The sequence below is a fragment of the Vipera ursinii genome, assembly GCF_947247035.1.
Source record: "Vipera ursinii genome assembly, chromosome: 2".
Classification (NCBI taxonomy): Eukaryota; Metazoa; Chordata; class Lepidosauria; order Squamata; family Viperidae; genus Vipera; species Vipera ursinii.
Window position 1 is genome coordinate 98,144,612 of NC_139513.1, and position 19,900 is coordinate 98,164,511.

Genomic DNA, 19,900 nt, shown 5'->3' on the forward strand with positions numbered 1-19,900 from the left:
AGGTCCCACTGCCTTCCCAATTTAAAATAAATTCTGAAAAATGGCAAATAGTAGTAGTGGTAGAATCTGCACAATAGCTATTAAGCAGTTGGTCAATAATCAAAAGTGAAATATTTTTAGAGTGAAAATAGAATTATTTTAAATTAGGATTTAAAAAAATAACAACCCCAAGCCTTTAAATGGACTAGCAGGAAGTAAAACAAGGTTTCCTAGCTCCCAGTCCATCATTAAATATATACTATATAGTACAAAATCAGTACAGTAATTGAACTGTATGCTTTGATTATCAAAAATTCTTTGAGGTCCTTCATGCTCTCTGAACGTGTTTTCTTGCAGACATTTCATTACCCAAACCATGCAACATCATCAGGGCACAATTCAAAATTCTTTTGAATATGAAAAAAATAGCCATAAATGATCAGGCTCAAAGCATTCTTATGTCGGACATGTTATACAAACACCTAGCTCTACTGAAGTCTACAGTGCAAGGAAAGATGAAAAAGAGGATGCCCACAGCAGATGGATTTCGAGTCAGTGGCAATGGGCACACAATTAAGATCTGAAGAACCAAATTGGAGACAGATTGTCCTGGAGAAAAACTATTCACTGTGATGAACATAGCGGTACATATATACATATTCATCTTAACTGTCTCTTTAGGATAAGAAATTTTATACAGAAAAGAGAAATAGTAATAAGTAAAATCAAACAGAGGCATGAAATAAAGAGAAGGGGACATGACTAAAACCAACATAATTCATTATACCTCTTCATACTTTACCAATTATTCCTGCTACTATTATACTCATACATCATCTCACAGAAACAAAAATGGATTCTAAAAAAATTGACATGCTACTGCTAACCTAAATGGAATATAATAGAAAAAAATGTATTTTAAAAAAAAATGTGGAAAATTTCCTCCAATGGAAATTGCCTCTAATGGGGAAAAATGCAAATTTGGGGAAATATAATAAATCTTAAAAATTAAAATACATTTCCTCATTTAGAATGAACCTGATATTTTAAAATGCTACTTTATGATTTTTCCTCCCCCAAATATTTTCAAATAAACCATGAATAAACAGCATTAGGCAATTGCAATTTACACTGTATATACTGTTGAACAGAAATGAAAGAATGGATGCAAAATTAATCAATGCTATGAAAATGCTGAAAATGTTAAAGGTGCAATGCAATTAATATAACTAGAAAAACGTTAAAAGCACGAATGTGATTTGCTTTTAGAATACCTGTGAAGTTTATTCAACACGTGTGCATCTATGTCTGATAAAAGAGATGTTGTTCCCATACAAAAAGGAAAAGTAGTAAGAGTGACAAAAGTAGAAAATATTGAATGAAATTAGATTATTTAATATGCCTGGGAAAATATTTGGGCAGTATTTTAATTGAAAGGTATAAGGAGCAGTGATGAACACAACTTGCAAAATGCAGTAAGGCTTTGTATCAGGCTTGTATTTGCTCTTCAACAGTTCACAAAGAAATATATAAATTGAGATAGTTTGTACATCTGTGGATGTAAAGGAGGAACATAGCAAAATGAATATATAATCTTAGTGAGAACGTGGGATTGAAGGCTGGCTTTTGAACAGTATAAAACCAGCTCACTATGGAATGCTTAGCAAATGGTTCAACATTGGTTGTTTTAATGAAGTAGTTCTCAACCCATGGTCTCCTTCTGACTTTGTTTTTCTCCTGTGGTCCATCTATCCAGGTCATATTATCAGTGAAAAAGATTGCCGCTTATACACCTGACTTTCCTTTTCTGTGGCCACCTCAGCATTGCTCCCGTTACATGTATTTCACCTGTGGTCCACTTGAAATATCCTAGGGCCCCTGGCTGCCTATTAGAATAGAATAACAGTTGGGAAGGGGCCTTGGAGGTCTTTTAGTCCAACCTGCTGCTCAAACAGGAAACCTTATACCATTTCAGACAAATGGCTGTCCAACACCTTCTTAAAAGCCTTCAATGAGGAAGCACCCATAACTTCTGAAGGCAAGTCGATCCACTGATTAATTGCTCTAACTTTCAGGAAATGTCTCCTTATTTCTAGGTTGGATTTTTCCTTGATTAGTTTCCATTCATTGCTTCTTGTCCTGCCTTTAGGTGTTTTGGAGAATTATTAAAAATGGCAAACAGTATTCTCCTTCCATAAGCAGATGAAGTGCTGAAAACTTTCAGGAAACAGGGCTTTAAGTATAAAAACAGATTTACGATAGTGTGAACTGCTTGCCAAATTTTGATCACGGAGGTGCTGTAACAGTTGGAACTTTGAGGACCAGTCCCTTTGTTCAGTGCCATCATATGTTTGAAGTGTTGTTGAACAAGTAGTTGTCACTCAAGGACCATCTATATAGAAAAACTGATCACAATAACAAAAACTGTGCATGAAGGCTGTAATTTTTGGTTAATTACTGCTTCTGTTGTTTGCTTTGGATTGTTTTTTAAAAAAAATATGGTTAAGATATAAAAACACTGGGGACATAAAGGGTTCAACTCTATCGTCAGCCACAGATACTCGGGAGAGTCAGAATGATTTCAGGCCAGCCAATCTTTCAGACCAATCTATATATAAGATTACCATTATGAAGAAACAATGGAGAAAACAGGATATGAAATAAATGACTAAATATTTAGAACAGGCTTAGAAATTCCCAAGTTTTACAGTAATATGACACATTCCCAGACTGAAGATCAGCACAATTTCCCTCAGCACTAGCTAAATATGCCCCAACACTATAACAATAAAGCACAGAATAACAGAATATATCTGAACAGAAATATTCTATAACCTTTTGATCCAAAGACACAGAATTAGACTTTTTCAGCACTAGTACTTACTTAACTAAACGGTAGCATACAATGTGTTTCAGGAAAATTCTTGTTTACAGAAATACAACAGTATTTGGCTGGTTTAGTGAATGGGACGTAAAGTGGAAAACAAAGCAGAATATTCTGATCATGCCCTGTGAAGTCTGGCAGGCTCCCATCACCTAGCCCAGGGGTCGGCAACCTCGGCTCTTTTATGACTCGTGGACTTCAACTCCCAGAATTCCTGAGCCAGCATAGCTGGCTCAGGAATTCTGGAAGTTGAAGTCCACGAGTCATAAAAGAGCCGAGGTTGCCGACCCCTGACCTAGCCCTTTACTAGTATTTAAGAGCCTGCAAGCAACGGGATATTTAGTTATTTATTTTATATCCTGCTTTCTCCATTTTAGGGTCCAATTTTTCCAAGTACATCCTAAAAATGTGACATAAATAATGATCTTTTCCAACTTGATTTACTGTATCATCCTCTATCCCCAACTATTCATTATTACACATGCCCCATCTACAAAAATGGATTACCCAGATAAAGGGATTTTAGAGATAAAGAGATTACATTCTGAATTCTTTAATCATACAAACTATGAGAAGTGTTCTACCTTTCAGCTGTGAAAAGTAGAAGAGGTAGGCTGGATTGAAGCAGGAGATTGTTAAAAATGTGGACACAATACACTGTTACTTTGATTGGTTGAATTATATTTTATGATGCTGTCAGGATTTTACTGCTGGTTTGGCAGAATTGTTCTGGATTATCATTGAAAAATCCCAGAAAATAAATGAAAGTAAATGCTGTTCTATGAAGAAGTGTAGATTTGACCCAAAGAAGGTGGACAAAAAAGTTGGGTCACTGCAGAAAAGATACTTGAGTCTTAGGAAAGTAGAAAACATGAATTAGGGCTGGTTCAGTGGCTATATTAACTATTAGTATAGATGTGATTACATTATCTATGAATTTTATTTGGATTTGTATGGTTTCAACTGATGTATTGTTTTACTGTTTTTAATTATTTGTAAGCCACCAACAATCTTTATTAGGATGGATAGCTATGTAAATTTGATTGACAGATGATACATAAGCAGATAGATAGCTCACTAGGCAAAATGGACGGCATTTAATTTTACTAAATGGATAGATAGATGATAGATAGATAGATAGATAGATAGATAGATAGATAGATAGAGACAATCCTGGTTAGTTAATATTTCAATTCGCTTGGAAATCCAGCTAATTGGGACAATTTCCAATTTCATAGATATTGATAAAGCAAATACACAGTAATGCCCTAGGATTTATTTAACTGTTCATTTAAACTTCATTTAATCTTAAGACTATGCAAGTGGACAGATATGGTCTATAAAAGTTCAATCTATACATGTGGGCACCTAGAAATTAAAAGATCTGCAGTATTTTCTGTGCTTTGCCAATGTTTACAGATAATTTTCTACATAGCTGCTAACTCAAATTCTGAAAAAGGGTTGTTAATATAAGGGGTCTATTCAAAAGCTGTGGTGAAGTGTGAAGATTTATCTTGCACCTTTTACATGAAACTTCTGGTTGAATGGGATTATATTTTCAATAGAATTGCTGGCAATAAAGCAATGTTTCTATAAAGGAGACATTTCACACAGGAGGCAACCTAACCAGGATAGGTGCAGACAGGTCACAAGAAATCAGATCAGCTACAGTAGGGGTCCCCATCCCCCGGGGGTTCAGATAGATGTCTTCTTTGCCCTACAGACTGATTCCTTTCCTTTTTCTGTGACTGAAGGTTTTACAATGCTCATTTTTATGTTCCTTTTCCCCTCAGGGAGATATATTGTAATTCTATCATGAAAATGAGACTACAGGATATGGTAGGGGATGGGAACTATTCAGAATATTACATCTTCTATTCAAAAGTTTTGGTGGCCAAGGGGGAGTACATTTTAAAGACACCCGTGATGTCTGTTACTGTTAGTTTCAACCACTCCATCATTTGCAGAACCACAGATTCATTATTGATATTCCAGAAGTGCCAAGATTTGGAGGTAATGGATCTGGTTCAGTAATATGGACGATTTTGTTCCATACCAACTGCTCTAGACATTGCAAAATCCTTTCTAGACCTCATTTTTTTATATACAGTTAACAACCCCCTATAATAGTAATACAAAGGCAAAAAGACAATTCTGGAAGCCTTCCAATATTCAATCAAATTTGCTTATTCCTAGTTATGGAAAGGATTGTCACTTATGATAATTTTATTTCAACATTTTTCAATTTAAAACTTTTACATTCCAAATATTTAATCAAAATTATCATCAGACAATAATAAAATTCATTAATCTATATTGACAAATTAACATTTCTATTACACTACAGTATATAATGGAAACCAAAACAAAGTCAGACATTACTATACCCTTCAGCATATATATCACATTTCATTTTTATTTAGGCATAAATGCATGTCCTTTTGCTATAAAATTATTAGTCACTAGGTAATGAATGGATCTTTTTTACTTTTTGCAGAAGTTACCATGTTCTTATAAAAAAGCAAAGTGCTCCGAAAGCTTACTTTTTCAAATATATACAATTTTGTTTTTAGATTTAATTTTGATGTTTTTCTTATAACTAAAATTATAGCTTTCTAATCCTTATTTAAGTTTGCATTCTCAATTATCTTAGTCAATCAACTCCTAAAGTAGACCTGTCAACCTAGTCTTTTTGGCAATAACATGAAAATGTCATCTTTGGGGTGGGGCGGGGTTACTTCTCTATTTTAACCTACAGCACAAGTATTTCCTCTTGCCAAAATGCTAGTCCCTGAATTACGACATAAACAATATTTCAAGAAAAAGGATGGTTTCAGGAAGGGTTTCATAGATATGGCGTCATGTGTTTTCTTAATTATAGTTTTTAACACACAAAATGCACAAACTTATTTTGTACTAAATAGGGACCAGAACATTAAGATCTGCAAAAAAAAAACACAACAACGTTGCATCATGGAGAGAGGTACTATTCAGAGTTCCAGCTAGCCATTCCAGGATGTTCCAGTCTATATCCGATTCAAATTTATATTTTCTATGTGCTAACTCTAGCATCCTGTGGTAACCAAAAATGCTCAGTTTTCATTTAATGACAAATGTTCTGATTGGTGTTTAAAAAGCAATGACAATGCAGTTTTATCTGGACACTATATTGCCACAGTTTCAATAACTGCAGTCAAGTGAACTCTTTTATTCACAATTTATATGTGGAAGGAATCAAGTGTGGTACAATTTAGGACTGGAAACAATATTTTCAGGTTTTCATTGCAAAACAGGTTTAGATAATATACTTTGTATTGCTTATAAACAAGTTTGCAATTTCCCAATTATGATGCATAACATTGTTATAGAACAGATTATGCTGTTTCATTTCTCTATAAACAAGTAACTGACAATGCAAAATTATTACCATCACTGAAGAAGCAAATTTTTGCTACTTTATCTTCAGTATACTCTCTTCAATAACATTATTAACAACCAAAAATAAATGCTTATCTATAGATTCTAATTACAGCTGCTTAAAGCCCTCCATATCAGCTTACAAAAATGTAAACAATATATAATCAAAACACAGAAATATCAAACAGAATTAGAAACTAAAAATATTTTAAGAATTTAATAACTGTATAACAATGATTTATGCATATTCATCCAATAATTATTTGATTAACTATGAATTATAATTATATTTTAAGCTGTCAAAACCTATAAGCTTAGAATCTCAAGAAAATGTTATATAGGGTACACAAGGAAAAAAGCACAAATTCATTAACTACAATCTTGAGTTTCCAAGTGTACCAATAGTATGCTTTTGTTTTCCTTCTTGTAATTTCATATTACCGTATTAGTCTTTGGAAGTAGAGCAAACATTGTTTGTCAGTATAAACTAAAATGCTAATTAAAGAACTGAAAAATCATCAGATGCTAACTATGTATGCTAAATAACTGAAACAATGCACTGTCGATTTAGACATTAAACCAAATCATAATAGGTTTTTCTTTCTCTGTGCCTGAACTGAATAATCAGCTCTAACAAACTTGATTCACATCTCTCTCTCTCTCAAAAAAACCAGATTTTTTTAGAGAGGGGTGTCAAACTGCTGGCCTGTGGGCTGGATGCGTCAGGCCAAAAACGCACCCACCCCATTGCAGGCAATGGAAAAAAGTCATGATATATCGGGACATGTCACGTGACGTTGCAAGTTTGACACTCCTGCTTTAGACCAACTTTATTAAATAAGCTACAGTGGCTCAGTCCTAACATTCATGCTATGCCACAAACCAAGTTTTATAAACCACAATTTTATATTAGAATAAAATATAAAACTGACAAAATGTTTTTATGTACAGACAGAAAAGTTTAAATCCATTCAGTAAATGTAACAAAGCAACATTTATTCATAGAACATTTAGAACACAGACAAAATTATACAATATTCAAATTTAGTCTTGGGTAATTCAATGCTATGTATTTTTCTAAGCAGCTGGATACTCTCCAATTATCATGATATAAGCATTTAAGACAAAATCTCACCTGCATTTAGCAAGACTAGACATACGTAAGACAATATTTTATCGTTACAGATCAATTGATCTGACAAAACTAAACAAAGACTAGTTTAAGTACCATAATTCATCCCATATTTTATTTTGACTGCTTCAGCCACATAAATAGAAATAAAAAGTCCCCAGCACCCTTCTTTTCACCTCAGAATTACAAAACGAGATAAAGTAGTAGTTTATGTTGAGTGCTACTAACAAGCCAGATTGAAAAAAAACCAGAGAAAGTATTTAACAGTTTTTAGAAAACTCCCATTATGAAAGTATTTGTTTCATCTGCCTCCTATACTATCTTCCAGGAATTCAAGTACAAATACATCCTTTTTTTTCTTTTTGGAAAATGCTTAAAGGATTGTAAAAGAAATTATCAGCTTCTCTTTTAAAAAATAAAAGCACCACAGACATTACTCTGACAGCCAGTATACTATAGTGGTTAAGATCTGGATTAGGTCTGGAGATCTAAACTCTAGTTTTCCCTAAGGCTAGTGGATGACCTTGGCCAATCACTTTCTCCTAGTCCCCAAAGAGCATCAGCTATGTGACAAGCTGGCTGAAAAGCAAGCCCTTCATCAACTCATGCACTGATGGCTCTGCTGTGGGAACAAACACAAAGCAAACCAAGCAGGACAAATGCTAAAAACAACCACTATCATCATAGACTGTAATCTCCCACATATCTCTTTTCAAATCAATTATCTCCACCAAGACAGGAGGGAATTCATGCAGAAAATGAAGGCCACTCCGATTGGGTTTGTTGCAAAACCAACTCCTTCTTAATCTCAATTGTGTATGCCTAAATCTACTCATGCCCCCAAAGTCAGCAACATTCTTCTAGGACCCAATATTTAAAGCTTTACCTACGGATTACCTCCTTTTACTTCCTAGCACCTGGCAAGATGATAAAAAACCAACAAGAAAAAAATGGCCATTTCTACCTGGTAGCAGTAGTAGACCATTAAAGGCAGGGAGGGAACTGTTGGGTCAGAAAAGAAGACGCATCCTGAAAAAGACACATACAAGAAAACTGCTGTGCCTGATTGCCAGTATTTGCATCTTAAAAGTAAATTGCATTTCACATCAGAAGCAATAAAACACATAAATAATCATAAAGTCATTTTCACATACTTGCTGAACAACAAAATTGTTTTTACACTAAAACGGCTAAAGGGAACAGGACAACAGCAAAAAGCAAAATCCACAAATTTGAGCATCCCTTTACAGCAAAATGCACTGCTTATTAAATCAATACTATACAAAAGTATAAAACAAAGTACACATGTCAATCTGTCTAGCAAGCTAATCAGCATAGTATTTTGAATTTTAAAAATATCTGAAGTCACCACATACAGGCACAAGAGACTACTGAATGCAATTAAGATAACAGATTAGCAAGCCAATCAGAACTTCCATTTTGGCCTTTCAAAATGTTCACATAAACAAAAGCTATGTTTTTGAGCCTATATTCAAACAACCAAGCAAATCAGTGAGCCAATCAAACCTGTATTATACTGATACTTTTTACATTTATATTTCATCTGTTTTTCTAAAGAAAGTTATATGTGTAACAAAGGTAGATGAACTCCAACTTCCTTACGGGAATCTTTATCAAATGAAACCCAAAATACCAGTAGTTCACTTTCTTGACAGTTCCTTAAAATGCCTCTTGCTTTGTCCCAAAACCTCACCTCCAGATCATCCTACCCAGTCTAAATCAATTGCAATAGGGGCACAACAGGTCCTTCCAGCTCTACCAGCCTAGAAAGGAAAATTCAAAGTATAACACTCCAGCTGAAAGGCAAAACACTCTTCCATTCAAAAAGTCATGTTTTGTTTTGTATTTGAACCAAAATTTAGCGAACGAATGCGTTTTATTCTGAGACTAAATTGTTTTGTTCATCCTTTTTCAAAAGTAATGTTTTGCTCCATTCAAAATGTACATATTAACAAAGACTAACACAAAGCCTTTGTTAATACATTTATCAAATCATATTTTGTATATATCTTTTTAAAATTTATATAAGCATTTAAATATCAATTTCCTTAAAGTATGTACACAAAAAATTCAAGATATCTAAATGATTTAAATGCCTCTGCAATTTTTCTTACAAACTCAGTACTGCAAATTCAAACTGATTTTTAAGTAAAATCAGCCAGCTGTATGATTATAATTATTCCTAACATAGAACAGAGCATTTTATCAAAATTAATAACAAAAGACAGAACATAAGAATCTGTTGCACAATATACACAAATTTATCATCCCAATTAAGTAGCGCAATTACAGCTGAGTTAAAGGAGGGAGTAGTTGCTTCATAAGAATGTGTAATCAAATAATCCCATATTCATTCTGTAAAAGACACAATACTTCCTTGCATTTTATGAATTTCACAATTATACAGTCTCCTCTCAAGGCAAAGACATCAACATTTTATACTGTAGTTTAAAATGTCAAAGATTATTTATACATAGAAAATTAATTCAGAATAATTATAAGTAGTATTTGCCAACAAACACACACACAAGTTTAGGTATAAATGACACATATCACGGTGCAAAAATATGTAAGAGAAATAAAAACTCTTCCACAAAGATTTTAGAAAATTTGCAGTTTCTTTAGCAATCTGCATATATGCATATTGTAATGTAATACTAGCAATATTCAATATTAAACTCCAAATATTTTTCAGATATCTATGGCATAGATCAACAGTTGTAAAAGTTTGATACCATAAAGTATTTTTATGAAAATATTCCTTGAATCTTCAATGCATTTCCCTTGTCTAGATATTAAATTCTTTCCATTTCCAAAATCAAGCATTCAAATATACCTCAGAATAAGGTTCTAGAAAAGTATTGATCTTCAAAGAGCAAAAAAAGAAGACAGCTGCTTCAACAGGAGTATATAATTAGTTAAGTGATGTATGGTGTTCACAGTAACAGAAAGGGGCTTCCACGTATCTTCTCTGCCTGATCTTCACAAGCCCATTTTTCTGAATATCTCATTAATATTATTACAAGGGAATAGAAAGAAATAACATGCCCTACTTCTCAGAAATGTTAAAGTACTGACATCCGCCATTTTCTCAGCAAAGGAGGAAGACATGTTGGAACAAAAACACAAAAGAGAGCAGCCATTTCTATTGGTACATCCCAGGAGTTGCCAGCTATCCCCACTGTATTTCAGAAAATGATCAAAGAATTTAGTTGGGGGTATGAAGGATGGGGGGAATGAAGCAGCCAAAAGAAAAGGAGTCTTCAACATCTTTTATACATGTAGTTTATCATAACCCTCGGTAACATATAACACTTCCTCTAACGCTGAACAAAGTAAACTGATGCTTTAAGAGAAAAGTAATAAATATTCCACCTGCCTAAAGCTACAGTTCTTACCTTATATGAGGGATGCCAACTCCCCCTTGCAGAATCTTGTATAGTTTGCTTTCATATAACAGCTGGGGATGCCTGGCCTTCTGTGATTCTAACTTCACAGCTACTTCCTACAGCGGAAAAGGAGACATGGGTCAACAGTCCTACTAGTTTAGGAGGACTACATCTCACTGCTTCACAAAAACTGAGAATAGGGAAAATGGTTTGTATCATCCCCTAGGTCTTAGCAACCTCTGCAAATGTACAATTTGTGTACAATGATCATTGTACACAAACCCATTCTTAAAAAGAATGCTATCAGGCACCTAAAGTTACTCTTTGAATATGTTAAAATCATGTCCTATTTTGGGGGGACAAGATCAGGATGACAACATGGGGGGGGGGGAAAGTGCGGTCTTTCCACAAGAGTATTTTTACTGGTTCGCAGAAAATAATCAGAACGCCTTATACGTATGTATTTACTTCACACGTTACTATACCCTACACCGAAGGTGGGCATTATATGGGCACTTCCCAATCCTTCGACATTAAACCCCGCAATCTTAGTTCTGTTTCTGTATCCTCTCTCTGCCCGCATCATTTCAACTCCTATTTGGCAGAAGTATCCGCGTTTGCTTTAAACGTTACCAAAAGGCAAAAATTGAAGCACGGGAACGGGAAAGCCAACGGTACCTCTCCAAACCTAATTAGAGAGAGAGAGAGGAAGATGACCGGACCCTCCAAATAAAAAGTGCAACCTGGGACAAACTCGACGAGAGAGAGGGGGGCTTCCACTTCGAGAGAAACAGCCCTTTCCCTCCTTCCCCCCCCCACTCCTCCTCGCCGCCTCTTCCCACGCAACTGACACCCGGCCGGATCCGGAGAACACGTGAGCCCGCCCGAGTAAACGCGCTCTCTACCTACTGGCGAGGCACAAGACATCGAAGGAATGAGGGGGGGAAAAAAGGGAAGGCCCGGGCACCGGTCGGCCCTTACCTCCCCGTTGGTGATATTGATGGCCAAGTATATGTCCCCGAAGGAGCCCGAACCAATCTTCCGCACCAGCTTGTATTTGTTCCCGACAATGAACTCGGCCTTGGAGCCGCTGCTGCTCGCCATGGCGACGGAAGGGATGGGGGACGGGGGTTATTTCCCAGGCCGACAGCCCGCGAGTTCTTCTGCCGGGAGCTCCTTGCTCGACCACGGCTAGGGACGGGACGCGGGGTGGGGTGGGGGGGACGCTTCGGTCTCGGCGTCTCGGGTTCGCCTTCGGCCTCTCTGGATGGTGGACGTCCCGCGCGCTTTCCCGGCTGACAAGAGCGCTTTTTTCCCCCTCTGAGGATCAGGCGGTTCTCGGAGGGGGTGGGGGAAGAAGGAAAGAGGGAAAAATAAAAAAAGGCCAAACGAGCCCGTCAGTCCGCCGCCACTAACGGGCGCTTCACTCGGCCGCCGCCATCTTGTCTGTCTGTCGCTCTCTCGCTCGCTCGTTTCCTTTCTCGCTGCCGATATCCAGGACACAAAATGCCTCCAGCCCGCGACCGAAAGCTTCTTCACCGCGCTGAGTACTATGGGAAACTGGTGAGAAGGCCAGCCTGCGCATGCGCATCCCAAAGAGAGGAAAAGAGGACAAGCAGGAAGTATGTGTGATCTTAACGCCTCGGCAGGGCGAGGCCGGTTCAAAACATGCGCAGGCGCAAAAGCAGCGGACTTGTTCTTTGAAGCGGAGAAACCCCGCCCTCCCTTACAGGGAATTAGAATTACGCAGTTACCATCGTTCCACACATGCAAAAAAGGTTTGTTACTGTACCTTTCAAGTACAAAAAAAAAAAGGAAGGGCTGGTCATGCGCATGCGCTTTCTGAAGCAAAGGGGGCTTTAGGAGCATATCGTGGGAATCGTGTGGCTAGTATCTGGTAAACTAGATTAAGCCCACTTATGCCTATATGTATGAGTTTTGTGTGTATATAGATAGATATAGATATATAGATATAGATTATATAGATATAGATATATATCTTGAGTATTTTGAACACCTTGTCGGCCCAAAAAATCCAAAAAAATTACATACGTACATACATACAGAGAGAGAGAGAGAGAGAGAGAGAGAATATAACTGGTACAGATAGGTACAAGGTGTATGTATGTATATATAATATATGTGTCTATATGCCAACACACACATATACTGCCCTCGTGTTCATCAACACTTTCTCAGGTAAAGAAGTAGGCAAAACCAAACCCAGAAATTGGAGAACTATGCTATTTCATACAGATAATATAGTATGAGTATTGTATATTAATTTAGCAAGGGTTAATCATTGTTCCTTCCCTGAGGTACATGATGTGATCATTATTTTATCTCCAAAATGAGGGGATAAATGAATAATGAAGTGAAAGCTCTTAGGAAATTTTCAGTAAAAGGATATTTATAGTGCTGTTTGGATACATCCCTTATGACAATGCAACCATTATTTATTGTTGTTGTTAGTTGCGAAGTCGTGTCCGACCCATCGCGACCCTATGGACAATCTTCCTCCAGGCCTTCCTGTCCTCTACCATCTTCTGGAGTCCATTTAGGCTCACGCCTACTGCTTCAGTGACTCCATCCAGCCACCTCATTCTCTGTCATCCACTTCTTCTGTTGCCCTCAATCTATCCCAGCATTAGGCTCTTCTCCAGTGAATCCTTCCTTCTCATTAGGTGGCCAAAGTATTTGAGTTTTAGCTTCAGGAACCATTATTTATACATGTATATATAATTATCCCTAAGATTTTATGTGGCCAACAATAAAAACCATAAACAATAAAACATTAAAAATGGACAGGATAAGATATACAAGTAATCCTCAACTTAAGACCGCAACTGAGCCCTAAATTTCTGTTGCTAAGTGAAACATTTGTTAAATGAATTTTGCCCAATTTTATGACCTTTCTTTCTATAGTTTTTAAGTGAATCACAGTTATTAAGTTAGTGACACAGTTGTTAAGCCGTGGATTATTTAACTAATACCACAGTTTGCAACCATAATAGCTGTTTTATGCCACCCAGAATCCTTTGGCAGAGGGTGGGTTATAAGTACTATAAAATAAATACCCATGACCAATCCAAGAAGACTTCATTATGTATATAGCATGCCTCAAGCAAGATAATGGGCAGAATTACTGACAAAAGAATGCAGAGAAGAGCAATAAGCATCATGTAAAAACCTATGAAGAAAAATTAAAATGCCTGAATAAATTTAGCTGAAGGAGAGACTTGATAGTGGTCTTCCAGTACTTTAGACTAGGGCTGCATTGCTTATGAGTAGAACAAGAGGTAATAGGTATAGCATTAGCAAGAGAGATTCAAAATGAGCAATTTCCCACTTCCTAGATTTGCAGATGCTCCATTAGAATAGAATAATAACTTTATTGTCATTTACAATGTACACTAATCAGCATATATTAAAATGAAATTACTGGAGGTTTTCAAACAAAGGTTGAAAATATTTGTTTCAATAGTCTGAGGATTTATGCCTCTAAATTGGTTGTCCTACCAATCCTATGACTCTAAAGAAACTCAACATGTATGTGTCTCTTGTCACATACCATGCTTTAACCAAGCTTTATGACTTAACCATATTGTCTGAATCTAGTTTGACTGCCATTTGTCCTTTCTGGAACCTGGAATTTCTGACCTCTGAAATTCAGTTGTATAGGAGTAATAGACTCTGCAATTCTGGAGAGTAAAGTTAGGCAACAACAAAACAAGAGGGAAATCTTAATTCTAATGCATTTATTTAGTCATTAGTATTTCTATGACACTATACTTCAAACTGAAGGCATTTTATTGTTTTAAATTTATTTGCCTTGCAGAGCTTATTGTGGCTTTTTAAATAAAGAGTGGTGAGGTTTTTTATGACTAGTGGTTTTTAGGAATATATTCTGTGCTTTCTTAACTATGGGTCTGTCTCAGCTGAGCTGGTTTAATCATCCAATAAGGGCAAGGCTCAAATAAATAAGTAGTGGCTCTTATTTCTCCACACATCCTTTCTACCTCAAGCTCTGCAAGTTGAAAGGAAGCCATTTAAACCTGACAAGCACCTTACCAAGCTTACTTCCCTAAAGGTTACCTCAGTACTGGAGTCCAAATTAAGGTAAATCAGATCAACTTTGTGCACAAAGAATGACAGAAAGTCTCATAGTTACCACCAGTTCCTTCTCCCAATCTCTTAATAGAAAATAGATTAATGTGGCATAGCATCACTGGCCTATTGTGTATAGGTGCAGAGGAAGAAGAAATGTAAGCCTCTTTGCTACACTCACGACCACAAAACATGTTCTCAAGCCAGCCTGTAGAAGGGACTTATTTCATGTTCAAACCAATTCATTGTGGAAGTTTCTCCATTTGCATTCCAACCTACTCATGCACTTCATTGCTCTTGTTTGCTTGGTAAACCAAGAAACTAATGATTGAGCTCTGCTGGAAGGAAGAGGGTACTTAGAAATGACAGTGCCAAGTGACCAGTCCATTTCAATATTCTACAGATCAACCAGAGCTTCAGCGTCGGTATCAGTATCAACTGCTGAAGCTCTCCAAATGCATTTTTTTAAAAAAAAATCCAGATCCACCAGATACCTAGGTTAACTCATTTCTGCAGAAGCTCACTGCAACTGGCCAGAAAGCAATCTGGCCATGACAACATAGAGCTTTGCCCTCTCACAGAACACCCTCACCAGTCAGAATACCAAATTCAGCAGATGTCCTGTTGCATGCATGGAGCCAGATACAGATTACTGTAGTTCAATGGACATCACAGCAGATGAACTTCTGAATCACTGCTGATTCAACAGTTGTGGTATGGGAAATGAAATCTCCCGGGACAAAAGCTCTAGAATTATGAGACATTACAGCTCTAGAGTTGTGAGGGATTACGGCTAGTTAAGGAAAAGTTGTTGAGTATGGTGGACAGTACATGAACAGAAACCATATATATTCCGGCCACCAAGAAGCACTCTGCATTGGCAGATTTTGGACAGAGCTTCTGGCCGGTCAGATGGAATTCTTATAAACCATAGCTGTGCCAACTTTGACCTGCTGCGACACAGAATATCCCAGTAGACAGAAAAAATATTAACTAATATTTAGTGGGATAACATCCTAAGGATCTCCCAAAGGGACAAGCATCTTACCGTATATAGGAATTGATTCTATTGTACTATCCCAAAGTGGCAATTGTTTTCTCTCAGAGAAAAGGGAGATACAACTGGATCAATTTAGAAGTCTAATCCTGCAAACATTCTCATAGCTTCTTTCTTCCAAGTGGATACTGAAAAATAACCACATTTAAACACATTGATTTGAACTATAGAAATGCAAATACTGTATGCAGAGTCTGACAGACTTCCTTATCAGAAATAAAGAGGTGGGAAATATACAAATGTTGTTCTTTCCTACTCATAGACTTTGAAATATATAACATCTTTATTTCTTTGTGTCCATGCTGACATTTATACCCACAACCTAGATAAATTGAATGTTCAGTTGTTTTTAAGAACCTTTAAGTGAGTAAATAACACTGAAATTCAATGTAATAATGCAAGTTTATGGATGGGGCTGAGTGAAGCATTTTTTGAGTTCACATGTTTTATTGCCTCAGCGAAATATATATTTTGTTTTACCTTACTGACTCATGATTTATTTATTCGTACTCTCAGCTTGTTCTGTATTGTAAGTACTGAAAATTATATTCAATTCATTGTAGCGCTCCATTTTTCCCCTCACATTTATTGTGGTTCTCAACTAAAAAATAGAGCTTCTGGTTTTGTTTTCCTGTCCTCCTGCTTTTCTCTGTATCTTATAACACAACAAACAGGAAGCATCTGGTGAACAAAACAATCCATAATTGAACAATATACATGCAAAAACAATTTGCATCAACTGCATGTTTTAAAAAGTGACCAGCTTCAATCTAGTTTTTCACTTGTATCAGAAATGCCCTACTCAGTTTTAAGTAAAATTAAAATCGCCTGACATTTAGAAGATAAAAGGTAGGTATTAGGGATTGTAAATTTGATCTGATGAATGGGGGGGGGGAAGGAATCTATTTAATCCTTTCGTGTGAATTTTTTTTGTGTAGTGGTCATTATTTGAAGTTTTTGATCAGAAAGCCATTATCTGAAGACATGGTGGCAAGGACAGATATGCGACCCCCATGGCAGACCCAAGAAAAGGTGGATGGATCACGTCAAGGAGCACATGAAATACGTAGGCGTCATCCCTGAAGATGCCCTGGATGGACTCAAATGGAGACAGTTTTGCCGACAAACAGATCCTGCCATAGTGCACAAATAATGCTAGGAAGGACAAGGAGGAGATTTTCTGTTTTTCCCTTTGATGTTTTGGATGAAAAAATATACATGCTAAAATTGCAGGACTTCAAAAAAAAACCTCCTGAAAAATGATGTACAACAGACATGTCAAACACAAGGCCCGGGGGCCAGATCCGGCCCGCAAAGTGGTTTCATGTGGCCCGCGAAGCCATCCTGGAAACAGTGAGGGAACGGCCCCCACTGCCTTGGCCCTGGCCCAGAGACCCTCCTCCTGCCAGAGACCCTCAGATCTGTCCCACTCCTGCCCAGGCCCCCATAGGCAACCTTGATGCGAATGATGTAGAGCTGGCCATGCCCACCCAGTAGGCCATACGCACTCTAGCCACGCCCACCCAGTAGGCCACGCCCACCCTGGCCATACCCACCCGGCCCCCTGAGGGCAACCGCAATGCTGATGTGGCCCTCAATGAAATTGAGTTTGACACCCCTGATGTACAAGATCTGTGGTGCCAGGTCCATATTTTTCCATTAAACTAAGATCTTCCTAGACCTCCAGATTTAAGTCTCTGTACTTAAAGGATATTTACTAGGACTTTGAGCTCTCTACAAGCTTGGAAAGATGGGTATATATGCAGATATCTAGATCAGCATCTCTATCCCATTTTATTTTATTTTATTTATTATTTTAATCCCATTTATATCCCGCCCTTCTCCGAAGACTCAGGGCAGCTTACAATTTAAGCACAAACCAATGTGCTTAGCAATAGCCTTCATTCCATGTATATGCCTGCTTATTAGGGTTTTCGGGGGGGGGAAGCAGCATTATTACAAAGTCAGCTTATTGCCCCCAACAATCTGGGTCCTCATTTTACCTACCTCATTTTATAGTTCCAAGAGAATTTCAAAATAGCTTATGAAAAGGTTTTCAAAATAATATCTCTTTAAAATAATAGAAAAGCAGAAAATACGGTATTTATATGGATTCAGCATTTTTGGGGAAAGATTTCCTGCCCTTATTTTCCCCTAACGTTATTCCAGGCAGCAGCACACAAGAAATGTAAAGTTTGGGGAAACCTGTCCTGTACAATTAAACCATTTATTAAGACATAGCAGGAAATCCAGGAGGAATTTATCAAACAAATAGGGTCACATTTACTTGGAAGTTCTTTGTTTCAAGTATGATTTTTGTTTTTATTTTTTGGCATCAAAAAGACAGTGAGCAAGCTGTCTCAGCAGCAAATGCAAAATAGAGAGGAATTCTTCCAGGCATGCTGATTAATGTTATTTCCCCGTGCTCACTGTTCTGCCCATCCCCATTCAGATGAATAAAGTTGATCCTATTGAGAGTTGCTAACCAATTATATTTGCCAAAGTCAATAATATTTCTTTACTATTTAACTCTGTGAAAAAAAAATTTGTTGAATAAATCTGTAAGTTAAAAGACACCGTTAAAAGAAATCATTTCAATTAAGCACTAAATACCATAAAACCCCCAAATGAAACGATCCAAGAAAATATGTTAACTTGCCATATCTTTTTGCCAGTAATTGTCCTGTTTTAAGGTAGGTGAAACACACATACATTGTCAGATTCCAGATCAGTGCTAGACTCTGAATCCTGGCTTGTAACTAATCTTAAGCACAACTCTTTTTAATTGTTTTTTTTTTACAGAATTCTGCATGTTTTACAGAATATGTAAGGCATCATTTAGAGAGATGAATATGCATGTAATGAAGCACATCTGTTTGAGGAAGGGGCTACTTGTGCTTCTGTTTGTTGTCAAATATAGTGATTTGATTAAGTCAACTGCTTAATCAAGGAAGCACAGGTTGAAATTGTCTGAAATTGAATTCAGAGCCTGCTTGTAAATAGAGGTGCATAGGATTGCACCTCTTTCTTTACAGGTGGTTCTCGAGTTATGATCACAACTGACCCCAAAATTTCTGCTGCTAAGCAAGACAGTTGTTAAGTGAATTTTGCCCCATTTTACGACCTTTCTTACTACTAGCTGTTAAGTGAATCGCTGCAGTTGTAAAGTTAGTAACACGGTTTGTTTAAGTGAACCTGGCTTCCCCATTGACTTTGCTTGTCAGAGGGTCGCAAAAGGTGGTCACATGACCCTGGGACACTGCAGTGGTCATAAATATGAACCGGTTGCCAAGTGGCTGAATTTTGATCACATGACCATGGGGATGCTACAATGGCTGTAAGTGTGAAAAATGGACATAAGTCACCTTTTTTCAGTGACGTAACTTTGAACAGTTACTAACTGAATTGTTGTAAGTCGAGGCCTACCTGTAGTTGTTTTTAAAACACACCCACATCAAATTACATTTAGCACCTCTAATTTACTACTATTTTTGAACACTATGAGTGATATTTCCCCCCCCCCTTGGTTTTCTTAGCACTTAGTATTAAAATAGCATTATACATTTTGGCCCATCCAGGCCAGTGTAATTAAATCCTCCTCCTCTTGATCAACTCCTGGCTGTTCTAAATTTCTCTTGCAATATGTATGCAGCATTTGTTTTTCCTGGAGACATTTTTCATGCATTCTATTGGATGACTTTAAGCTGCTCTAATTTATTTATTTATTTATTTATTTTATTTATTTATTTTAATCCCATTTATATCCCGCCCTTCTCCAAAGACTCAGGGCGGCTTACAATTTAAGCACAAACCAATGTGCTTAGCAACAGCCTTCATTCTATGTATATGCCTGCTTATTAGAGCAGTGCTTTGTGAACCCGATGCCTTCACACCATGTTGCTTATTTTCCTTTT

At 37.0% G+C, this 19,900-nt stretch overlaps 1 protein-coding gene across 3 annotated transcripts in view; it reads right to left on the reverse strand.

Moving 5' to 3' along the window:
* CSNK1A1 (casein kinase 1 alpha 1) overlaps nt 1-12,376 on the reverse strand; it is a 42,078-nt gene extending 29,702 nt beyond the window's left edge. Inside the window, exons 1-2 of one of the 3 annotated variants that reach the window (XM_083352966.1) lie at nt 11,804-12,376; nt 10,832-10,938 (exon numbers count right to left, since the gene is read on the reverse strand). In XM_083352966.1, coding sequence (XP_083209092.1) covers nt 10,832-10,938; nt 11,804-11,926 — 230 coding nt within the window. In that variant the 5' untranslated portion in view covers nt 11,927-12,376. The remainder of the gene's footprint in view (nt 1-10,831; nt 10,939-11,803) is intronic. The other 2 variants (XM_083352965.1, XM_083352967.1) reach the window with 2 other exon arrangements.
* Nucleotides 12,377-19,900: the final 7,524 nt, after the last annotated feature.